The sequence below is a fragment of the Schistocerca americana genome, chromosome 1 (assembly GCF_021461395.2).
Source record: "Schistocerca americana isolate TAMUIC-IGC-003095 chromosome 1, iqSchAmer2.1, whole genome shotgun sequence".
Classification (NCBI taxonomy): Eukaryota; Metazoa; Arthropoda; class Insecta; order Orthoptera; family Acrididae; genus Schistocerca; species Schistocerca americana.
The window spans coordinates 717,785,690-717,810,524 of NC_060119.1; the positions used below are offsets into that span (position 1 = coordinate 717,785,690).

The following is a 24,835-nucleotide window of genomic DNA, read 5'->3' on the forward strand; positions in this document are numbered from 1 at the left end:
ACATACTCTAGTTTGAATACTTCGTTCCATTAATGAGTGTGAATAAAAGAGTGCACAGATTTTGAAAATATACTCAATATATATCTCACATAAAAATAATGAGTACTGGAATTACACTGTTACTGTCCACTATCTTCATACAAGCAGCACTCCAAAGAACTCAGACACAGCACTGTGTTGACCTTTCCACAGCTCACCTTGCCTAGAAAGGCCATTGCAACAGGGTTTCCAGCTTCTGCTGCTTGTGTGAAGTATTGTAGAGCCTTCTGATGATCCTGTTGTACTCCACGACCTCCTTGGTAGTGCAACTGTCCAAGTCCCACCTGTGAAATTGCATTGTTTTAAAGTTGATGTATGCTGAGCATACAAAACACAAGAGTGTACATGAGTTAAAAAGAAAACTCTGTTCATGGAAAGGGGAAAAAAGTAATTCTTAAATGATTTACTACAAATTAAGATGATACAAAAACAATAATATAAAAGTCTTAGAGTTGAATAAGTGAAAGGAATTGGAAAAGCCAACAAAGCGGAAATAATGTGAATTGATAAATATTTGTGATTGGAAAATACAAAACACAAATTTCAACAGGAAATTCTGCAAATGATATGCGATGTTGCAGAGGCGATAGAGCTCATGCTTTACAATAATATATATAAGTAAAATAGCAAGCGATTATCATAATCACTGACATAAAACAAGATAAATGCATTACTATGTAAAATGAATGGATGTCTGAATGCAGAGAGCAATCAGAAATAAAGAGTAAAAAAGGAGGGGTCGGTCAATCTGAAGGTCGGTTATACCTTAATAGAGCCTTCCTCCAATACATGTACCAGTTCCCAGTAAGAGACATACAGATCAACATTAAATTTATCAACTTTTTAATCTATTGGGCTTCTGTTCAATCACTCAAGACACTATGACACAGAATAATTCTTAACACAATGAGACCTTATAAAAACTGAATTATAAAATTTATATGGAAACAAGAGAGATAATAGTAACCATACAGCATAAGAATTCACTTTGTTTAAAAAATTTTAATAATGGGCTAGCAAGTAGGAATGTGAAATCGATCACTGTTGAAACACTGCATTTTTCACATCCAAAATTTTGTTAGAGGTAACTTTCACATTTAATGTCAGAGAAATTCCATAACTGACAGGGGATCAAACTCTGAAATACTGGATTATTACTCTTCACTAAGACTTCTTGTACTATATGACAGTGTTTTAAATGTCACACATAAGACATACTTTTGGATGGAATCCTATAACATGAAGAAACAAATTAATTACTGAGCAACCCAAAGTGAATATTAACTTTACAATAGAAAGAAAAATGTACAATAATGTACTGAACAGACAGCATTAAATAGATTACAGAAGATATAGTACACATTGATGTGTGGTGTCTGTTGTTTTGGACATGTCCAAAAGACACCACACAGAATACACGGCTGTTATATATTATATGTAAATTGAAGGTGGAGAGGGGAGGGGAGGGGAGGAAAGGGAAGGAAAGGAAAGGAGAGGGATCACTGTTGTCGGCTAGACTGAGACATTATGCGGCATTGGTGGCTACTAATGAAAATTTGTACCGGACCAGGATTTGGACCCAGGATGTCCTGGTTACTAGACAGGTGCAGTAACCACCACAAATAATGTCCCAATGCAGCTTCCTCTCTCCACCTTCAATTTACATATAATGACACAGTATACCCTACTTTTTGCAGAAGATGCTACGTAGAGCACAATATCCATGTTCCAAAAATGTTTGTACAGCATCAACATGTGCCCAGTAATTTCCTCACTCGATGTCACACACATGCACACCCATTGAGTGCAAGCCCATTGGCAAATGGCATTGCCACATTGATAAAAAAAACATGAACTCTGTACAACTTCACCGCCACATATGTCACTAATAGGTCCCACAAGAACTGGAATACATTTACGATTACAAGGTGTACAACTTTTCTCCCACCGTTTGCCGATAGGTGGCGACAACGGGAAGTACCGGTCAAAAGAAACAGATCGCAGACGTCAGGCAGTTAGCTGGGACCTCGGTCAACATAACCTCATTCAAACATTAGTCAATTTGTGTCTGCATCATAAAGTTGTTCTTGACCGAAAATAACAGTTTATGAGCCTAATTCTCATCATTTGAAGGAGGTGTTACTGTTTTGTTTCAATGTCAAGAATGCAGTGGCTGAGTCTCATTGAATGCTCTCAAGTACGTATGGTAAGAACACTATTAGTGAAAGAACATCTTGCGAGTGGTTTCAACATTTCAAGATCGATTATTTTAACATCGTAGCCGGCGTAGTGGTGGAAGAGAGAATGTTTCCAAAGATGCAGAATTGGAGACATTGCTGAGTGAAGACTCGCATCAAACTCAAGAAGTAATGGCACGATTAATGGGAGTTACAAAGCAAGCCATTTCAAAATGTCTCAAGGCTATGGGCATGATTCAGAAAGAAGGAACTTGGCGTGTGAGATGAAACCAAGAGAAGTTGAACAGCATTTGTTTGTTTGCTAACAGTTGCTTCAGAGGCAAAAACGGAAGGGATTTCTGCTTCGCATTGTGACTGGGGTCGAAAAATGGTTTCATTATGATAACCCTAAACACAAAAAATCATGGGGATATCCCAGCCATGCTTCCACATCGACAGCCAAACAGAATATTCACGGCGCCAAGATTTGAAGGGACCAGCTCTGCGTCATGTACTATGAGGTGTTAAAACCAAGTGAAATAATCACAAGTGCTCATTACCAAACACAATTAATGCGTTTGAGCAGAGCATTGAAAGACAAATGGCCGTGATACAGCGAGAGGCAGGATAAAGTGATTTTGCAGCATGACAACATTCGACCCAATGTTGCAAAAGAGGTCAAAATGTACTTGTGAACATTAAAATGGGAAGTCCTATGCCACCCGCTGTATTCTCCAGACATTGCTTCCTCTGACTATCACCTGTTTAATTCAATGGCGCATGGCCTGGCTGAGCAACACTTCCGATCTCATGAAGTCACAAATTGGATCGATTCGTGGATCGCTTCAAAATATTAACAATTTTTTTCAGCATGGGATTTGTACAATGCCCAAAAGATGGGAGAAAGTAGTGGCCAGTGATGGAAAATACTTTGAATGATACATGTGTAACCAATTTGTTTCATTAAAGCCTCAAATTTGGGGAAAAAACAGTGAAAGCAAAGTTGTACACCTTGTAGAATTTCTTTCTAGCTGTTGACTGTCCAAGTTTTCTACAGAGAAAGTGTATGCTGATACCTGAAATCCACCAAGTATTGCCATACTGGCCAATTATGTTCAAGTGAAACAAAAATTAAAGTGAGAACCGAATATGAAATGTTGCACTTATTCAGCTGTGTAACTGTAAATTTGTGTGAAAGAACAGCTGATTAAATGATGCTCACATTCAATCTGCTGCTAAAATTGCACTAGCATTGAGACATTTAAAACAGAACAAATGAAAAAGATTTATGTTTAGGAGTGTGACAACTCATTATAATTATTACATTTGTTTATAATTAACAAAAAACTTCAATACAGCTACACTGTAGGCTCTCTTGAGTAAATCAACCAAACTGACTAATATGACTTATTACAGTCGGTAATATTAACTGCAATACTACAAGAGGAAGCAAACACAGGCTGTAATGGTAAGCAGAGATGGGCAACATTCAAATAAATTTCTATCTGCAATAATTATTCAAACACGTGCATCATTCAAACAAATTCATCTACGAATAAATTATTTGTAACCTAAATAATGAACAACACAGATGCCACTGTATTTTCTTTGTTTGGTTCTCCTACAGAATTCTGGCTCAGTACAGGTTTTATTTGATAAATAACTTAATAGTTTGTACAGAAATGTGCCATGGTGGTTCAGTGGGTTAAGTTCCAAACTACAAAGCTAGACCCCTTTGCAGGCGGACGGCCTTAGCAGTTACACTACAGACACAGGCCACTTCACTGACTCTGCACTTGGCAGTACCTACACCCTCCCCCTGCTAAAATGCGGAAGTTCTCTAAGTAGCCAAAGCTAAGAAGGCATCCAACAAACTCTCAATCTGCAACACCTTCGACCAGTAATATCAACACTGCTAACATTATTGGATATTGGCGTCTCATTACACAATTCATTCATGTTTGCACTGAAAAAAGATGAGTGAACAAAGTAAGAACTCCAATTCCTAAAGTCAACAGACTTTAAATCTAGAAAACTCCAAACACATATGTTGAACTCTGCTGGACGTCCAAAGTCATCCAAAATGGTTTTAAGATTATTTCTGAGTAATCTTGTCATTAGAAGATGGGATAGTGTTTCAGTCTGACATGGATCTATGCAGTTACATAGCACTTCGAGATTCATAAATTCTGGAAGAGAGACTGGGTCTGAGTACATAAGAGTTCATAATATTGCAGCACACTGGACACTTTATCGAGAAATTGTCAAGCAACGATTGGAAGACTTTTTCCTTTCTACACCAATGGCAGTCACTGCAGCAATATCTTATCAACAGTTTAAAAACAAATAGTTCACCTGCATTGCTGTTCATAATCAAGGGAGGATTACAATAAATTAAATAACTACAATAGCCACAGAAATGTCAAAGAAATTGAGTCACGTATTTCAAATGATGTTTTATGGATAAAAAGAAAATTTTAATCCGAATGTGTGAAGTGAAGCTAAAGTGGAATTACAATTAATTATTTGCCAAAAGCTACAGAGGAATGATGAAGACTCAATTTTTGTTGAAAACGATTGAGAGTTGGAAGTCTTATATTGTGATCATGAAATAAAGACAACTTCAAAAGATATAACACACAGGTATCCTCTTTCCATGTGCACAATGTGTTTCCTTTACTTTCACCATGGTAAACCTTCAAAATCAAGCTTTCTGACGAGATGTTTGGGTGGGTGGAGGGTGGGGGGAGGGGTGGGTGGGGGGGGGGCGATGAGTGTTCTGAAAACAAATTCAAAAGCAACAAAAGGTACATTTTTATAATAAATGATATAAAATCGGAGCAATAAATAAATGTCATTTAATTTCAAATTAATCTATCATTCTTTTTAGGACTAATTCTGAGTAAGCTTGTCATTAAAAGATGGAGTTTTATTATTCTTTTTATTTACAGATGAGAGACAAATGTTTTTATTCATGTAAGTGAATAATGTTTCGAATAAATATTTTTGTTATTCATGAATAATGAACAATAATTTTTATCTGTATTCATTATTAGTCTGTAGAATAAATTTTGCCCAACTCTGGTGGTAAGCAAAGCACACTGCACATTCACATGCTGTTAATCTGCAGTGAATCCATGTGGCCATGGACAAGTGCTCACTTGTTTGTAATTAGACAAGACAGCATCGTTAATCTTTTTTTTTATTTTTATTTATTTATTGTTCCGTGGGACCAAATTAAGGAGAAGTCTCCATGGTCATGGAACGAGTCAATACATGAAATTATAACACGATATTAGAAACAGATAAAATGAAATATAAAAAAACATATTCAGGTGACAAGTCGTAAGTTTAAATGAAGAAAATCAACAATGTAACACTGGAATTCGCTTAATTTTTTAGCTCTTCCAGGAGCTCCTCAACAGAATAGAAAGAGTGAGCCATGAGGAAACTCTTCAGTTTAGACTTAAAAGCGTTTGGGCTACTGCTAACATTTTTGAGTTCTTGTGGTACCTTATTGAAAATGGATGCAGCAGAATACTGCACTCCTTTCTGCACAAGAGTCAAGGAAGTGCATTTCACATGCAGATTTGATTTTTGCCTAGTACTAACTGAGTGAAAGCTGCTAACTCTTGGGAATAGGCTAATATTGCTAATAACAAATGACATTAAAGAAAATATATACTGTGAGGGCAATGTCAGAATTCCCAGATTTTTGAATATGGGTCGACAAGAGGTTTTAGAACTTACACCACACATAGCTCGAACAGCCCGTTTTTGAGCCAAAAATACCCTTTTTGAATCAGAAGAATTACCCCAAAAAATAATACCATATGACATAAGCGTATGAAAATATGCAAAGTAGACTACTTTTCGTGTTGAAGTGTCACTTATTTCAGATACTGTTCTAATGATTAATAAAGCAGCATTTAGCTTCTGAACAACATCCTAGACATGGGCTTTCCGCAACAGCTTACCATCTATCCGAACGCCTAGGAACTTGAACTGTTCCGTCTCGCTTATAATATGCCTATTCTGTCTGATCAAAATATCGGTTCTTGTTGTATTGTGAGTTAGAAACTGTAAAAACTGAGTCTTACTGTGATTTAGCATCAAATTATTTTCCACAAGCCACGAACTTATTTCATGAACTACATTATTTGTTACTGTTTCAATATTACACACAAGATCCTTCACTATCAAGCTGATGTCATCAGCAAACAGAAATATTTTTGAATCACCTGTAATACTAGAAGGCATATCATTTATACACTCCTGGAAATGGAAAAAAGAACACATTGACACCGGTGTGTCAGACCCACCATACTTGCTCCGGACACTGCGAGAGGGCTGTACAAGCAATGATCACACGCACGGCACAGCGGACACACCAGGAACCGCGGTGTTGGCAGTCGAATGGCGCTAGCTGCACAGCATTTGTGCACCGCCGCCGTCAGTGTCAGCCAGTTTGCCGTGGCATACGGAGCTCCATCGCAGTCTTTAACACTGGTAGCATGCCATGACAGCGTGGACGTGAACCGTATGTGCAGTTGACGGACTTTGAGCGAAGGCGTATAGTGGGCATGCGGGAGGCCGGGTGGACGTACCGCCGAATTGCTCAACACGTGGGGCGTAAGGTCTCCACAGTACATCGATGTTGTCGCCAGTGGTCGGCGGAAGGTGCACGTGCCTGTCGACCTGGGACCGGACCGCAGCGACGCACGGATGCACGCCAAGACCGTAGGATCCTACGCAGTGCCGTAGGGGACCGCACCGCCACTTCCCAGCAAATTAGGGACACTGTTCCTCCTGGGGTATCGGCGAGGACCATTCGCAACCGTCTCCATGAAGCTGGGCTACGGTCCCGCACACCGTTAGGCCGTCTTCCGCTCACGCCCCAACATCGTGCAGCCCGCCTCCAGTGGTGTCGCGACAGGCGTGAATGGAGGGACGAATGGAGACGTGTCGTCTTCAGCGATGAGAGTCACTTCTGCCTTGGTGCCAATGATGGTCGTATGCGTGTTTGGCGCCGTGCAGGTGAGCGCCACAATCAGGACTGCATATGACTGAGGAACACAGGGCCAACACCTGGCATCATGGTGTGGGGAGCGATCTCCTACACTGGCCGTACACCACTGGTGATCGTTGAGGGGAAACTGAATAGTGCACGGTACATCCAAACCGTCATCGAACCCATCGTTCTACCTTTCCTAGACCGGCAAGGGAACTTGCTGTTCCAACAGGACAAAGCACGTCCGCATGTATCCCGTGCCACCCAACGTGCTCTAGAAGGTGTAAGTCAACTACCCTGGCCAGCAAGATCTCCGGATCTGTCCCCCATTGAGCATGTTTGGGACTGGATGAAGCGTCGTCTCACGCGGTCTGCACGTCCAGCACGAACGCTGGTCCAACTGAGGCGCCAGGTGGAAATGGCATGGCAAGCCGTTCCACAGGACTACATCCAGCATCTCTACGATCGTCTCCATGGGAGAATAGCAGCCTGCATTGCTGCGAAAGGTGGATATACACTGTACTAGTGCCGACATTGTGCATGCTCTGTTGCCTGTGTCTATGTGCCTGTGGTTCTGTCAGTGTGATCATGTGATGTATCTGACCCCAGGAATGTGTCAATAAAGTTTCCCCTTCCTGGGACAATGAATTCACGGTGTTCTTATTTCAATTTCCAGGAGTGTATAAATAAGAAACAGCAGTGGCCCCAGCACCGACCCTTGGGGAACGCCCCACTTAACAGTGCCCCATTGGGGCTGAACATCACTACCACTCTCAATATTGCGGAGAATTACCCTCTGCTTTCTGTTCATAAAGTAAGAGGCGAACCAATTGTAAGCTACTCCCCTTATTCCATAATGGTCCAACTTCTGCAGTAATATTTTGTGGTCAACACAGTCAAAAGCCTTCGTTAAATCAAAGAAAACACCTAGCGTTCGCAACCTTTTATTTAATCCATCCAAAACCTCACAGAGAAAAGAGAATATAGCATTTTCAGTTGTTAAACCATTTCTAAAACCAAACTGAACATTTGACAGCAAATTATGTGACTTTAAATGCTCCAGTAACCTTGTATATACAACCTTCTCGATAACTTTAGCAAACACCGATGGCATAGAAATAGGTCTAAAATTGTCAACATTATCAATGTCTCCCTTTTTATAAAGTGGCTTCACTACCGAGTACTTTAATCGGTCAGGAAACCGACCACTCCTAAAGGAAAAGTTACAGATATGGCTGAGAACTGGGCTTAACATACATAGAGCAATACTTCAGTATTCTGCTAGATACCCCGTCATATCCATGAGAGTTCTTGGTCTTTAGTGATTTAATTATTAACTCAATCTCCCTCTTGTCAGTATCATGGAGGAGCATTTCAGGTAACAGTCTCTGAACACTTTTTTCTACGAGCGCTATATGATTCCCTGTTGGGACTAGGTTTCTATTTAGTTCACCTGCTATATTCAGAAAGTGATTATTAAATACTGTACATATATGTGACTTATCAGTAACATGGACATTCCCACTACGCACTGTCTCTGCAGACCAGCAACTTCCTTTACGACTGACCATATGGCTTTAATTTTATCCTGAGACTTTGCTATTCTATCTGCATACCACATACTTTTTGCCTTCCTAATAACAGTTTTAGGCACCTTACAATACTGTTTGTAATGGGCTGCTGCATTTAGATTTTGACTGTTTCTAACAGTCAACTTTTACCAAAGTATGTCGCTCTCTCACACCATAGCAGCTTGCAAAACACTCTGATGGGACATGCACCTGCAGGGCTCTTATACTGGGAGTGGAGGCATCAGTAGAAGTCAGCTGGTACATACCTGCTTCTAGTCAGTGGCAATCTAGTTACCAATCAACACTTTTCCCAGTAGAATTGTACAGTAGTACTTTGTCATTTGTACCAACAAAATTTCAGTTTCAACATTATAAAATCATTTAAGCGATTGTCTCTCTTTCCATGGAAACACAAGTGCAAATTTGTTTAATATTGTATTCCCAGTGAGTGTGATATATCTGAGACACAAGCAATGCACATTGCTTACATCACCTCCTAGCCAACCCCCACTCCTTTTTGCACTAAGTGTCAAGTTACCAAGTTACATTGTGCATGCAGTATGCAGATGCTAGAATTTCACACTCTTTCCCTCTCTGAATATTATGATAAAGCACTCACTCTGTAATGCCTGCAAAATCATTGTTATAAATTTGGTACAGTATCATGAATGGCTTACACTGCATTGGTTCCAAATTACAGAAACATCCCATTAGCCATTTACTGTAATTCACATAGTAAATTTAGCTTATTTTCATCAGCACACAAAAAGTAGTATGCATAACAGAACCACAAGATGCAGACCATTCAGATATTTAGATGGTTTTGTGTATCAAGTTTATGGACTTTTTACCACTGTATGTAAGGCAAACTTGCAATGAATAGAGCCAAATAATATGATCAGTCTTACATTTTGCTCATTATATATGATTCTTCCACACAAGGTTTTATACTGATAAAGTCATCTGTTTAACAATTCAGTACATACAAATATTTAAGTCCATGAGCACAAAGTTTCTATCTATTATGATCTACAGTAAGTATATTCATCAGAATCCTGATATTATTCTATGAAATTTAGCTTCCATGCAAGCATAATGTGGTGAAATAGGGAAGAAGAGCTCCACTTTAGTTACCTGAAGAAATTTTAAAACCGAGTTAATTACCTGAGCTTGAACATCACCTTTCTCAGCTAACATCTGGTAATACTCTATGAGATCATTATCAAGAATTCCTGAATTGTATCCAGGATTTTCTGCCTCTTCCAAAAGTCTGATTCGGTGTATTGCCTGTCCACCTGACAGAGACACTTCCTCAGAAACTGAAAGAATAGAACAGAGAAGCAATTACAAAATTACATTGAGAAGATTATTTCACAGAAAAAGAATATGAAGTAAGTCAACTGAAAATCAATAACTGTACAGGAAAAGAAAGACACTACTGATAGCCTATAGTCCAAAACTAGTTGTATAATACAGATATTTATCAGCTACTCTTGGCAGTTAATCATTACTTTTTCAAATATTTATATGCTGTGGGACACCAGCTTCTTAAAATGTACTGACAAACTACAAGCTCATTTTAACAAAAGCACTGAAATAATTGTTAATATGAAACAAGGTCTTACTGCAACTGGTCTATTACTGTAGGGAGAAAAGGGAGGAGGAGGGCAACATGAGTAATCAGTGAATATTTCCAATGATGGTAAAAACATATATGTATTATAAAATATATGTATTACTTTGGACATTTTTACAATACTTCTTTGTAAACAATGTTCTGAACCCTTTGACTGTTGTTGAAAAGGTAAGTCGTCAAGCTCCTCTGCTCCCCAGGGTGCTATTATCTAGTTTGAGTGTGGCCTCTGGGTTTTTACTGATCGGTATTGATGATTTAACTCGGGGCTCCTTGACGACCGTGGCTGCAAATGATGAGTTTGGTCACGTCACCACTCAGGTGTGTGTGTGCTGTTGATGAGTTTTAAGCATAAAGCAGATTTTCTGCAACATATCACAGCTGCACTTGACTTCATTTCACGACTCGCTGTTCTTCACAACAGGCATCACTGTTTTTTGCATCAACTATTTTAGTGAAAGAGAGATCATGGAAATGGAACTACTAATAAAGAGTGACAGTGAGGATGAATGATCTGACATTGACGTAAGTGACCAATACCCACTTCATCTGCAAAGTATTGAATGGTTTGACGTCGATCCACATGAACCAACTGTTGAAATTTGCCAACAATGTCTGGCGTTGTGCGGTTAACGGGCCTTCCAGTGTGAGCATCATCTGCGACGTCTGTACGGCCGGCCCTGAACTGAGCATGTCACTCAAACACATGGGTACAGTTCATGCTCTGTCCCCAAAACATTTGTTGAATCATTGCAAGGGTTTCCATAGCACATTTCCTGGGATTTGCACAGAATTTGATACACACGTGCTGTTCTGTTCGTGGATCCATTGTAAAATTGCCACACATCAAACACAGAGTATTAGGAAAATCACAGTGGACATGCAAACACATCCTCCCAGCTGAATACCACTCCGCACACTGACTTATCAGATATGCAGTTCTCGCTAGTGGTGCAAAGATCTACTACTACTACTACTACTACTACTACTTTCCAGATGGCAGCACCAGTTCCAAAAATTTTGGATTTAACCTCGTACATGTACTGGATCTGTATTACGTGGTATTTTTGATGTAGATGTGAATGAGAGCTGTGAAATGACTGAGGTTGGTAGGTGAGGAGTGTGACTGATGGTTATGAGACTTGCATTGTTAATTATGTTATGGATAAAATAATTTTGGAAGAATATGATGATGATGATGATGATGATGATAATATCAGGTCTTTTGTGGAGTTTAAGAATAATGAAGTTCAGAGTTATTTGTAAATACAGGTAAGGTAAGTGATTTTTGTGGTGACGTAAGTGAGAGTCATGGAATACCAGTCCAGTCAAAGCAGTTTTTCATTAATGTCATGCAGTGTAATGACCCAAACAGTAATGGTGAATGATCTGTAAGCTTAGAGAATAAAGGTGAAAAGTTTTTGAAATTTGTTTGGGACCAAATTGATGATAACGTAGATAAATGTTCGTTTTGGAATAAGTTAACTGTGGTTAGTCAAAATTTATATCCAAATTGGTGGAATGAAGTGAAAGAAGATCTAAGTAGGAAGTGTAATTTTGACAGTAAGGTATTGTGTGTTCCTTCTGTAATAAGTGATGTTAATTGTGCTATGGAACCCTTTTAGTGTGTTCAATCTTTACCTGCCAACATGTGTAACCAAAGTAATGCAATGATACCAGTGAAGTTGATAAAACCCTCCACAAGCAGTGTAGATGTAGCTTTTGATGAAATTGAAAGTGATCTTTTGCATGAAGTGTCTAATAGCAAAGATGATAATCCTGATTTTCAGTATCCTTACATTAAGGTTAAGATTGATCAGTGGGAAGGGAACTGTTTCGACTGATACAGGTGGCCTGATTTGGGGTATATCTGAACAATTCAGAGACAAATCCAGTGTGGTAAGAATTTTGTGGAAATGCCCATTGTAGGTGTAAAGATAAGAGGAGCTACAAGTAAGCAAAATAAACTTATAAAATCTCGGGTGCATTTAACATTTAGTATAGAAGGCAATACCTTTGAACATGGATGCCTAATGATACCTAGTTTAGAAGAAAATATTTGCTACGTGTGTAGATTTTTAAGACTGTGTAATTTTTGTTTGCCATGAATGTAATATTTAAGATCATGTAGTTTTAAAGTTCTGTCTTATCTATTCACTTAAGAAGTTGACGAGAAAACAGGGGGATAGGAGAAAGCAGGTACATGACAGTAAAGGTTGATCTTGTAAGTTTGAAGTAAGAGATCTTGTGTTGGTGGAAGCCAAAGAGAAATCTAAAGAGTTGACATTTGAGATAAAGAAATTTTCAATATTTATATTGGACCATTCGAAGTTCTTGAAAATCCACATCCTAATGCATACAGACTTGTGTATCCAAAATCTAAGAATTGTTTGGATTATGCAACATTACTGAACTGAAAGCTTATAGACATGATCCATAAGTATTTGATTTTTTTTTTTGTTTGTCGTTTTTTCCATTGTCATGAATTTAGTATGTAAGATGATGTGATTTCTAGAGTTCTAATTTATCTACTGACAGTTTAAATCAATCTGTAGATTCATAAGACTATATAACTGTTCTTTGTTTGTCTGGAATTCAGTATGTAAGATGATGTGATTTTTAAAGTTTTGTCTTATCTATTGACTGCGTTAAGATCTATGATACACTACATAATTATGTTCTGCAATAGATTTGTGCTTTAGAATTTAATATATAGATCCCAGGAGACTAAATGAGTAGAGATTTTTACAGTTTTAAAATGGGACAATATTCATAACTTGTACTCAAATATTAGGAATACTATCTGAGCATATCTGTGTGCATTACCTTATTAGTGCATTTTTTATTGCATTTAACACTGATTATTAATGTTTCATAAGTGAATATTTTTTAATCACACCCGACAAAAATCCCATATAACTGACGATGTAAAATGAAGATGGAGAGCATATCTCATGTGGTGTGAAGGAGGTACTGAACAGCATATTTAGTACACAAAACAATGATTCAGGATTTTATGTGAATGCTAGACAGGAAGTTATCTATCCCTTGGATTGTGTGATGATAACTCTAAGGAGGAAGCTGCATATATGTGGGTAGATCCACACCCCACACTGCTGTATGACTGTACCCAGCTGGACTAATCGTCTTGCAAGAGATCGTGGGTGCTGGGTAATGTACTCTAGCACCTATCAACTGGAATGTATTTTGTGTCTGATATTTGTGAATTGTTAACCAAGACTGCTAAAGACAGTGTTATTCAGTATAAATGCATGTTTTTTCATTGGGGGGATTGACTCTACAATCATTATGTAACTTTAAATCAGCTTTTTTTTTTTATCAATTGTAAATGAATTTTCTGGGTCTTTGTGTACTTAGGTTAGTGTGGAAGATATTTATTACTATGGACAATACAATAAGATGTATACATGTCTGCTTTCATACTCTGATTTTGGTTGTCCAACTACTGGATTGTGTCATCATTCAAAGCTAATTTATGACTATTTTTACCTGAATTTATCCTGGATCTTGAGTTGTGGGCAGACTAATGCTTAGCTCTGTTTTGGGTACTCCTAGCCATTGTGTGTGTGTGTGTGTGTGTGTGTGTGTGTGTGTGTGTGTGTGTGTGTGTGTGTGTGTCCAAGGAAAACTTAGAACCATTGATTGAAGCTAGATGCTTCTCACAATTACTCATTGCATATAATTGAACTCATTGATATGATTATGAACTTTATTCATTTTGTTGTGTCAAAACTTTTTTGCTGGGTTGTACCCGGTGTGGTTTGGATTCATGGGTCGATCCCCACATTGTAAACTCAGGCCCTAATATTTTTCCATTATTTTGTTCTTTCACGAGTCAACACATCTGTAAATACTATGGTTTATATGGCTGATTGATCCCTACCCATGATCGAGTATATTCTCCTGGTCTGTACCCGTCGTCGTGAGTTTTTTTGAGTCTGCTCACGTGTCGTACACTTAAGCTCTGAAACTTTCTCTCTTCTCTTTTGAAGATTTTGAAGGTTTGAGTGTATAGATCTTAAGTTAAAGTTTATAAATTCTAGTAATTTACTTTGTAATTATTTCTATAATTTAGTGGTGTAATGTTGTAGTTTTGACCTTGTATTTTCTGTCTTGTGACAGTATGTTGCATAGATCTGAAAATCTGAATGCCATATCCTGATATGTGTACAGATTATGATTTTATAGTAGATATTTTTCTTTTGTTGTCTGTAATATGTTACGTATCAGGTACTTCTATACATCTACCTGCTATCCTGGGCATCATTTTGTACGCCATTTGGCAAACCTTATAGTGTGTCGCAAAATATTGTAAACATCTGGTTTCCAAATTTTGTGAGGGGGATATTGTAATGAATCATACTCCTCTAGCATTAGCTTTTTTTATAGAGATAACCAAAACCATGTATACTATCGATTCTTGCATAGGTTAAAATTATCTCAGCTGTTTCACTAAAAGAATTCATATGATTTTATATATGATTATTTTGGGCTAAAATGAATAAAAAAGAAATTAATGTGTTACACTCTATACATACCAACAGTTAAAATTACTCTTCTTTTAAGAATAATTGAAATTACAAAATTTCTGGCATACTTAAAATTCATATTATTAATTGCACAATCAAATGCTAAATATTACATTTGTTTCTGGATTTATTTATGAAATAATCATATAATTTGGTAGATTCTTCTCCTGTCGAGAAAGTTTGTAAACTCTTTTGCTTTGTGAACTCTTTGGAAATTGTGAGTACCACAGAATGTAAGGAGTGGTGGACATGCCTCTGATGGAAACATGTATTTTGCTGAACTTGTCAATAACAATGTAATGTTTGGTGTGATACAAGCGAAAATTGTAAAGTCGGTGTGATTTAAAAGAATGGGATAAAATTTTAAAAATATTCATTGCAGCAGGTAACTCTTCATCATAAATCAAAATTTTCAGCAGCAAGAATGTACCATAGACAAGGCTTTGAGCCATCGACAACAACAACAACAACAACAACAATGACGATAACAACGAGATAATGAAGATAAGAAAAAGTTCTTTTTTAATCTTACTCCTCCTCAAGTTTTCAAAATTTGTGCAAAGAATGAGAACTTTAATGGTGATGTGTAGGAGGATAAGATTACAGCCTATACATATTTTGTCCTTTGTAGCTGTCTATGGACAAATAGTTCTGCCAGAAAACAAACAGGATTATTTACACCTGATTCTGAAAGTTACATTTATGTTATGAAATATTACTAACTACATGACACAGAATTTTGTCATTTGTTTCCTACAGACAATATGTCATCAGAAATTTATTATACAAAAAGCTAAATTTCCTAAAAGTTCAATAACTATTCCACGGCTGTTTACGCAGTGTTCTTATTACAGACAGATATTCTGTTCTCCTCCAGCAAATAAGCATTCAGTTAGTTCAGTGAAAAATTATTCATGAAGCTACCAAATAAGTCTCACAAGAAAATAAAAACGATGTTAAAAAGTTGTTAATGTAAGTAACTGGACAGATTAAAAATCTACTCACCAAGTGATAGCAGGAGAACACACAAATAAAAAGTATTACAGTTTGCTAGCTTTCAGAGCCACTGGCTCTTTCTTCTGGCAAAAGAGTTGAAGGGGAAGAAAGAGGGGTGAAAGGAAAGGACTGATGAGGTTCAGGAAACGGGGTAGAGTTCGGAAAAGTCACCCAGAACCCCAGGTCAAGGGAGACTTACTGGATCAGATAAGGAAGGAAGGAAGGAAGGACTGATCAACAAACGACTTCAGTGGATCCCAAAGTCAGTCCCTTGCAGGACATCTGGAATATTGTTGAGATGGATGTTTGTGTCATACTTTTTTCATGCCAGTTTCACTCCATTGAGTGAGAAGATTTTAGCAGACACAAGTCAACATCTGTCCCGAATTTTTTATGTCCTATGAAGTATATCACATGACAATTCACTTGGATCATCAGAATAAAAGCATTGCTACATAAAATTAAGGGGATGTATCAAAAATGCCTCTTATTGACCGGAGAGCAACTTCAGTTAAAAAGATATTCACTGCAACAGGCAACTCTTCATCATAAATCAAAATTTTCATCAGCAAGAATGTACCCTAGACAAGACTGAGCCATCGACGACAATTATTCACTATAAATCCACCAACATCTACAACAGTAAATAGCATATCAAAGAAGTTGCATCTCTCGTACAACAAGAAGCGTGCTGTAACCAATACTGATGCACATGATATTAAGCAGTTTTGTTCCACAACATCTACTCTGCTTTTTCACTCATCCTGCATTTCATCCTTGCAACAGGTCATTTATGACTTGTCAACAGGCTGCAGTTATAAGTGGAAAAGAAAAGAAAAGGGAAGCAGAAGCTGAGGAGAGTGTGAAACAAGGTTGTAGACTACCTCCTATGTAATTCAACCAGCACACTGCACAAGTGGTAAACCTAATCAACACAAAATTTGGAAAGAGTGTTTAATAAAAGCTTCACATTTTTCCAGTATCACTGCAATGCTGTTGGAGATGGCAAGGACTTGGAAAATCAGTTGAGCACAATCAATGTTTGAAAAGGCCGTTCTAAGATAAAAATTAACAAAAAAACAATAGTAAAATTAAGTCATGTGATGCCTAGGAAATAAGATAACAAAAGGACAGAGTAACAGCAGCAGATGAGTTCTCATATTTTTACTTCAAAATAATTAACAATTGTTGAAGTAAAGAATATATAAAATGCAGACTGGCAATAGCAAGGAAAGCTTTTCTCAAAATGGGAAGTTTATTAACACTGGATATAAATTTAATTTTCAGTAGTGTACAAGTGAAAAATAAAGTGTTTGGACAAGAAGAGAACACCAACTTTTTAAATGTGGTGCTAAAGAAGAATGCTGAACATCAGATGGGTAGATCAGTTAACAAATGAAGTTGTACCAAGTTAAACTGAAGGAAAAAAAGAAACTTATGGGACAAATGTCTGAAGGGATCAGGTTATTTGGTGCATCCTAAGGCATCAAGAAATCATAAATTTGGTAACAGATTGAAGTGGGCAGAGGGGAATAAAAACTGTAGAGATGAAGGGGCCTGCACAGGATACAACTATGGAGAGCTGCATCAAACTAATTGTCACACTGCGAACAACAACAACAACCAACTCTATCCTTTCCATCGTTAGATCAGCCTCACAGCTGTGCAGAGATCACTATTTTTCTTTCAATAATAGTGACAAACAGGAACAGAACACATAGTTTAGTGAATCAGTGGCACTTAGCATGCATGCATTTCTCACCAAACTCTACTCAGACAGCACTGGTGTACACACAGTACGGTACAGGATATGAAAGTACTGAACTGTTCAGTTGGTAGGAATGTGTATGTCCAACAAATTGATTGATTGACTGACTGACTGACTGACGAGGGTGAGATATGGGACTAAACAGCGACGTCATCAGTCCCGTGATTCTAAAGTTACTCTCGAAAGAGAGAGGGTCCGCTAAAAGTGGGCAGATCTAGTCAGAGGAGTCAATCTATAAAATGAGAATGTTAAAACACACCCAGTAGAAGGCATAAAAGGGTAGAGCAAATCTAAAAGTTGAAAAAACAGAGGGATAAAAGAGCACTCTTTGGACAGGTGAGTGGTCATGGATCCCAGACCGAAAAAACATAAAGAGAGGCCCCAACCACACCCACCCTTCCCCTGCTCCAGAACTGTAGCAAAACCTTATACCTGAAAATAAAAACCAGTTTCACAGAGGGAACTGAGGACCAGTTCACCCATCGATGAATCATCTGCTAATATTAAAGATGAGGAATCTGGAAGACTATACTTAGTAAGAAGGACTAAAAGAAGGGAACATTCCACCAATATATGGAATGCCTCAGTCTAGCTCCACAACCACATTGTGGGGATGTCTCATTAAACAAGAGAAAACAATGGGTGAGCCTAGTATGACCAATGCACAGATGGCATAAGACAGTGGCCTCCTCCTGAGAGAACTGGAGGAAGAGTGCCAAGCCACAGATTGTGCGGAGTTTAATACTGAGGGCAGCAGCACGCCATATGTCATTCCACTTTTGACCAAACAGAAATTTGACAGAGGCCCGCACATCTGCAGCTGGAATCATGAAAGGGAATGGGGTTAATTATCTGTTTCTCTAGCCAAATGGGTCAGCCAATTCATTCCACAGGATGCCCACATGACCTGAGACCCATGGCCAAGGGCAGAGAGGCGGTCACGATTAGTAGAGACCTAAGGGTGGCCAGAGTAGTATCAGTTCATAGCCTGCAGGCTGCTCACTGAGTCAGTATATACTAAAACACTATGGATGGAAGCTGGAGTTACAAAATGGAGGGCTCTGTTAATGGCTAGCAGCTCTGCTGTGAACACACTACATGATCCCGGCAATAAATGGTGTTCCATGGCAGTAGCAGGCGTAAAAGTATATCCCATCTTATCTATTGTTATACAACAATCGGTGTAGAAGATTGCAGCAACCAGGACCTCTGCAAGGATGGAATGTATGAGACACCCGAAGATGATAGGGGACCTGAGGACCCTGGAACAGGTTGGTCCTAATCTGTGGTCTAGACACCACCCAAGAGCAGGGATCGTGGTGGGGGAATAAACAAACTGGGCACATTCCAGCAAGAGGAGATGAAGATCCAGACAGAGGAAAACCAAGACGCATTCCAATCAACAATCGCACCCTTAGGCGGTTATCAGGATGGAGACATCCCTTGTTTTCAAAAAGGACAGGGTACACAGGATGTCAGGGAATTGGCAGACAGCGATTATTGCTCTGTCGTATTTGTAAAGGGGCAATCTCCACTTCTGCAAGGAGACAGTCAACAGGACTAATGCAAAAGGCACCAATAGCCAGATGCATCCCACAGTGGTGAAATGGGTCCAGGATTTGCAGAGAGGAAGGAGCCGCTGAGCCAGAAATGTTACTACCATAATCTAGCCTGGACAAAACCACAGCACAGTAAAGATGGAGAAGAGTAGCACAGTCTGCACTCCAAGATGTGTGGGCCAGTAGGCAGAGAGCATCAAGCTTCCGCACACATGTAGTCTTCAGGTAGCAAATATGGGGCAGCCACGTCAGCTTTTTTGTGTTTTGGAGGGAGTAAACTAGACGCCCTGGGACACGGCCCATCCAGAGGACCGTACCATGGCCCTCTGGAACCAGCACTCAGCAGATGCTACCAAGTGGGAGCTGTGCCAAATGCAAAAATCACTGACATACAATCTTGGGGTAACCAAAGGCTGTTCTCCTGAATCCATGGAATGCTGAGTGAAGTGTCAACTCCAACCCAGAAGAACCAGTGGGATAAAAACTCACGGATAAAAAATAGAGGCGGGTGCGTAAAGTTCCAGTCATGGAGCGTAACTGAAATGTGATGGCACCAAGCCATGTCTTATGCCTTATGTGGGTCATAGAGGACCCTAAGGTGCTGGAAGTAGAAGAAGCCTGTCAGATTGCTGTTTCGAATCTGAGTAAATGGTCAGTTGGAGACCTTTCCAGGAGCCACACTGATATGGGGACAAAAGGCCTTGAGATACGAGTACCCAACATAATCAGAAACTAACCATCCTCTCGAGCAGTTTACAAAGTGCATTTATCAGGCTAATCTGGCAGTAGCTGTAGAGACATTGGATTCTTCCCAGGTTTAAGGACGAGGATAACTATACTGTCTCGCCATTGCGAGAGGGAGGGCACCCATGACCCAAATGCAGATGAAGACCCTGAGTAGATGTTGCCTCTGGGTAACATCCAAGTGTCTGATCCTCTGGTTGTGCTATCTGGGCCTGGGGCTGGGTCATATGAAGATCTAAGAGCCTGCAAGAATTCCCATTAAACGAAGAGTTCAATTTGGTGGGGCTTGAAACAGAGGGGGGGTGTCTATGCAACTCTGCATTTCTGCTGGAGATAAGTAGCAGGACAGGAAGAGGACGCCAATGCTGTCGCAAAGTGCATTGCGAAGTGTTCCACAAGGACCAAGGGATCAGCACACAGAGCACCCTGGAGGATAAGACCCTGGACAGAGATTCTCACTGGCAGCCCAGAAGGCTATGGAGCTTGGACTAAACCTGCAATGAAGAGGCATACGTCTCCAAGGAGGAAACACAGCACTTCCAGCATTCCTTTTTACTCTGTTTAATAAGGTAGTGAGCCTTAGCAGGGAGACACTTAAAAGCAAGGAGGTCGATCTGTGAAGCGTGTCATTTAAATCATTGCAGAACCTGTCAGCAGTGTTGGGCAGTGACTGCTGTGTCCTCGATTCACCACAGTACTGGACTATGACGAGAGGGATGGGCTGATGGTAGCAAACTATTTTGGGGAAGACTGGGGAAAGAACACTTGATTCGGAGGAATTTAAACCAAAAGTCTTCAGGCAATATTTAGATGATACTTTTAAAGGCGTGGCCCCATGGTTTAGAACTGTCATCATTTTTGCACCATCTGAATTCAATTCATGAGATTATAAACCTTAGGATTGAAGTGGAGAAGGGCAGCTGTCTGCCATTTCTGGACCTCTTGGTTAGCTGGAAAGTGGATGGATCACTGGGGCATTCAATTTACCATCAGCTCACACATACAAACCCATATTTTCAGGCATCTAGCTGCTACCACCCATCAAAAACTATGGGTGTCCTTCAAACTTTTGTACACTGAGCACATACGTCTGGCAGAGAGAGCTTCACAAAGGAGCAGGAACATCTACAATCTGTGCTCGGAGATGATGGATATTCTCCACATCAGACCAGCACAGTTTTAAGAAAGAAGAAATGTGTCCACCAACAAAATCAAGAGGAGGAGAAGCTGCAAGTCCAGAGCATTCCTCCCATATGCTGGCAATATATCATCAAAATTAGGAAATATTATGTTAAAGTTATCTTCCAGCCACCTACAAAGACTTCTGTTGTTCTCGGTTCATTATAGGGTGATCTGGATTTGTGGCAAGTTGGAGGTACTCAATACCTTGCCAGTGTGGCAAAGCCTACATTGGTCACACCACACACATAGTATGTGAAAGGGGCATTGAACATTATCACCACACTCGCCTTTCACAGCCCAGTAAGGAGGCCACAGCAGAGCATTGTATCTCCACAGGACATTCTATGGATTATTCTGCCAGAGATATCTTGGCCATGATGAGATCCTTCAGAGATTCATATATTAAGGAATCTGTGGAAATAAATTTTGCAGTAGATCTTATTAATGGTGAGGGCATCTTTCAACAGGATAAGACTTGGGAGCTAGTGATTTCTTTAACATATTCAGAAAGAAAACATTTTATGCCTAAAAACACATCTAGCGACAATTAATTTTATTAATTTCACATATGAATTTTAACTCTGCGAGTCCGCATTCTGATAGAGGGCTTGTATGCAGTATCACCATTATGCATGCACCTGAGTTCTATAAACGCAGCAGTATTCAAGAGTGTTCTAAACTCGAAAGAAGGTGCTTATGGAGCAGCTGCCTATGCACATATGTGTCTGTGCCAAATTTTGGAATAAAGTTGACAACATGAGTGTAAAATACTCACATGAAAATGGCTGAATGGTTTTCAGCCAAGTACCATGGCAAGAAGTTGACATCAATCGACTGCAATCTCAAAACCTTATAGAATACTTTGTAGATTCCTTTATTTCGTAAACAATGAGGAGCTACATGCATTTTGATATGTTTAAAAATTTATTAAACATAGAACACAATTCTATTTATTAATTTCTAGATTATGGGAAAAACCCTAGCTTTAAAAGCAGCAAATCTGAAGAGAGAGCTATAACGCACATGCGCATATCGTCTACAAAATATTTGTGGCAATTTGTGATTTATACAGGAAGTTCCACAGAGACAGAAACAAAAATTCTTTTTAATGATAATCTGAATGTCAGACAAATTGTAGTAAAACTTGATCCTCTTTTCAACTTCGGTGATACTCTCTGCATGGAGAACCACTATAAAAACTTGCATGCCTGTCACTTTTTGAAAGGAAAAGGAATAAATGTACCTGGCACACTTTGACGGAATGGGATGAAAGTACCTGATGTGTTGAAAAATCCAAGATTCAAGAAAGGTAAAGTCATAACATATCTCTCATGGTGCTGAAATGAGTGCACAAGAAACAGGCAGCCTTTATTTCAATATTTCATAACAACGCAGCTGCTACAACAACAAAAAGGAGCAATGAGGTAAGAAAGTTTCAATGCATTATACAATCCAATTCTATTATGGTGGTGTAGATCTGAAGGGCTAGAAAATATTTTTTAAAAAAAAGGTAAAGTGGTATATGAAAATGTTCAGAAGGCTGACGATATTTCAGTTTATAAAGCCAGTGAAAAGACAAACGAAAAAACACTTAATTTTCAGACTGCTTCTGTATCACAACTGCTGGAAAGTCACAAGAAAAGCGAAATTTCACTTCAGTGAGGGCAACCTACAGAAACTGCTATGCCTGAATGGCTCACAGAAAGGCATTTCACTGAGTAGATCCAACCCATGCAGAAAAATGTTAACCTACACAGATGAGCAGCTTGATGCAAGAAGACAAGAAAATGAAAGGAAACACCATTCGGATGCAGATAATGCAGTATAGCACTTTTTTTGAAGATTGTTTCAAGGCATGCTACACCAAAAATTCATTTTGGTTGGTAATGTATGTTTTAAGTTGTAATGTTAAAAATTTCTGAGAATTTAATTACTGTTCTACAAATAATTACAGCATTACAGCAATTAAATAAAATGCTGCATTCCTGTATCAAGCAGCCGTGTAAACTCCCACTAATAAGCTAGGTGCTTGCACAGAAGCTACGAGCCTAAAGGGTTACTCTTTTTTACAGTGTGTTGATAATCCTTATTGTAACCCAAATTTTAATTACATGAATAATCCAATGCACAATAGCTAGAGTTACGTGGGTGAAGCTGACAGCAGGTACAACATATGAACATATACTTACCAAAATTCATGACTCATTTCTAAGAAACAGAGGGCAGAAGAAAGCAGAGGAATATGGAATTGCTGTGGAATGACAGTAACCGACATTTAAGATTGCAACTTTTTATGTGGAAAAAAACTGTTCAAGACAAGATTAGTTTTCACTGTGTTAATTGCTCATAAGTTCTTAGAACATGAGAAATCATACTGCCCTGTAATGAATTAGAAATAGAATTATAGAGGGAGAAGCCACCCAATAAAACTGGATGAGTAAGGATAATTGTCTATTTAGTAAAGGTCAATGGTTTATTAACATATTTATAGACAGCTAAAACTACAATGGTAAGTGTGGCAAAAACTAATAAGAAGAGATACTGGCAAAATGATAAGAACTCTGATATGCTTCTGCAGAGTGAGAACTGCCCATGATCAATAGTGGAAGCAATGGCCAACAGTCACTTCTTGTTGCCCAGCTCCAACAAAAATTGATACAATAGCTCAGGGCAACAAAAGGTAAATGATATTGAAAATAATCTGCTCTTTTAACTGGCAGACACTCAAATGGGGAATGGGCAAAATAAATAGCACTGAACAGTAATTAAGATTTTAATAAACACCATATGAAGAAGCACATGGTTACAGATGAAGTAACATTTAACTTTTCCTCTCCCCCGCCCTCCCTCCCCTCCCCCTCATACATTAAGTGATGAATAGACGGTACATGATTTATGGAAATGTCATTTGTGGCCACTTCTCATGCTGCACTGAGAATTCTGAAAGACAGACAATAACATAACTGATGTTATTCATTGTGCTTTGATCTCTTAGTTCTAATTAACGTGTCTCAGTTATGTAAAATAAAACTTGAATGAAACAAACAATAAAGGATATGAGATATGAACAGAAAGTAGCAGTGGTACACTACACTTAGTAACTAATATTCATGGTTCCAGGGCTCTCCGATTTCCAGCCGGATGTGATCGTTTAAGTGCCACGATATTTCAGCGAATAACCTTTCCACCATCATCAGACGATTCTGATGGAATGGATTGTCTGGTAATTGTCAGTGTTATTTATGTCCATCAGTAGGGATTCAATTCCCTGCGTTGGACAGTCCAATTGCGGCTGCCGATATTCCAATTGCAAGCGCTGACGCTTCAATTGCGGCCGCCAACCCAGGTCCACATTGTCCCTGGCTTCCCACCGGGTGGTGGAAGATGAAGATGCAGAACCCCGTGGAGTGTCCCTGGTGGCCATCGTGCAAGAATCTTGTGTCCGCTTGAGGCGTGATTCCTTGATGGAGCTAAGTAATGGTTTCCATGCCTTGCTGGGTTGAAAACCTGTGCCTCGGTTTATGAGACTGTCTGTCACGCAAATTTCAATGGCCTCTTGAAGATTCTGTCTCAGTAGAAGCTGGTAGGGGCCAGAATCTTGCTCT

At 39.0% G+C, this 24,835-nt stretch overlaps 1 protein-coding gene across 1 annotated transcript in view; it reads right to left on the bottom strand.

Moving 5' to 3' along the window:
- The window catches only part of LOC124610241 (protein sel-1 homolog 1-like), an 89,629-nt gene that overhangs the window by 16,897 nt on the left and 47,897 nt on the right, over positions 1-24,835 (bottom strand). The window contains exons 4-5 of the mRNA XM_047140142.1: positions 9,963-10,117; positions 198-323 (exon numbers count right to left, since the gene is read on the bottom strand). Coding sequence (XP_046996098.1) covers positions 198-323; positions 9,963-10,117 — 281 coding nt within the window. The remainder of the gene's footprint in view (positions 1-197; positions 324-9,962; positions 10,118-24,835) is intronic.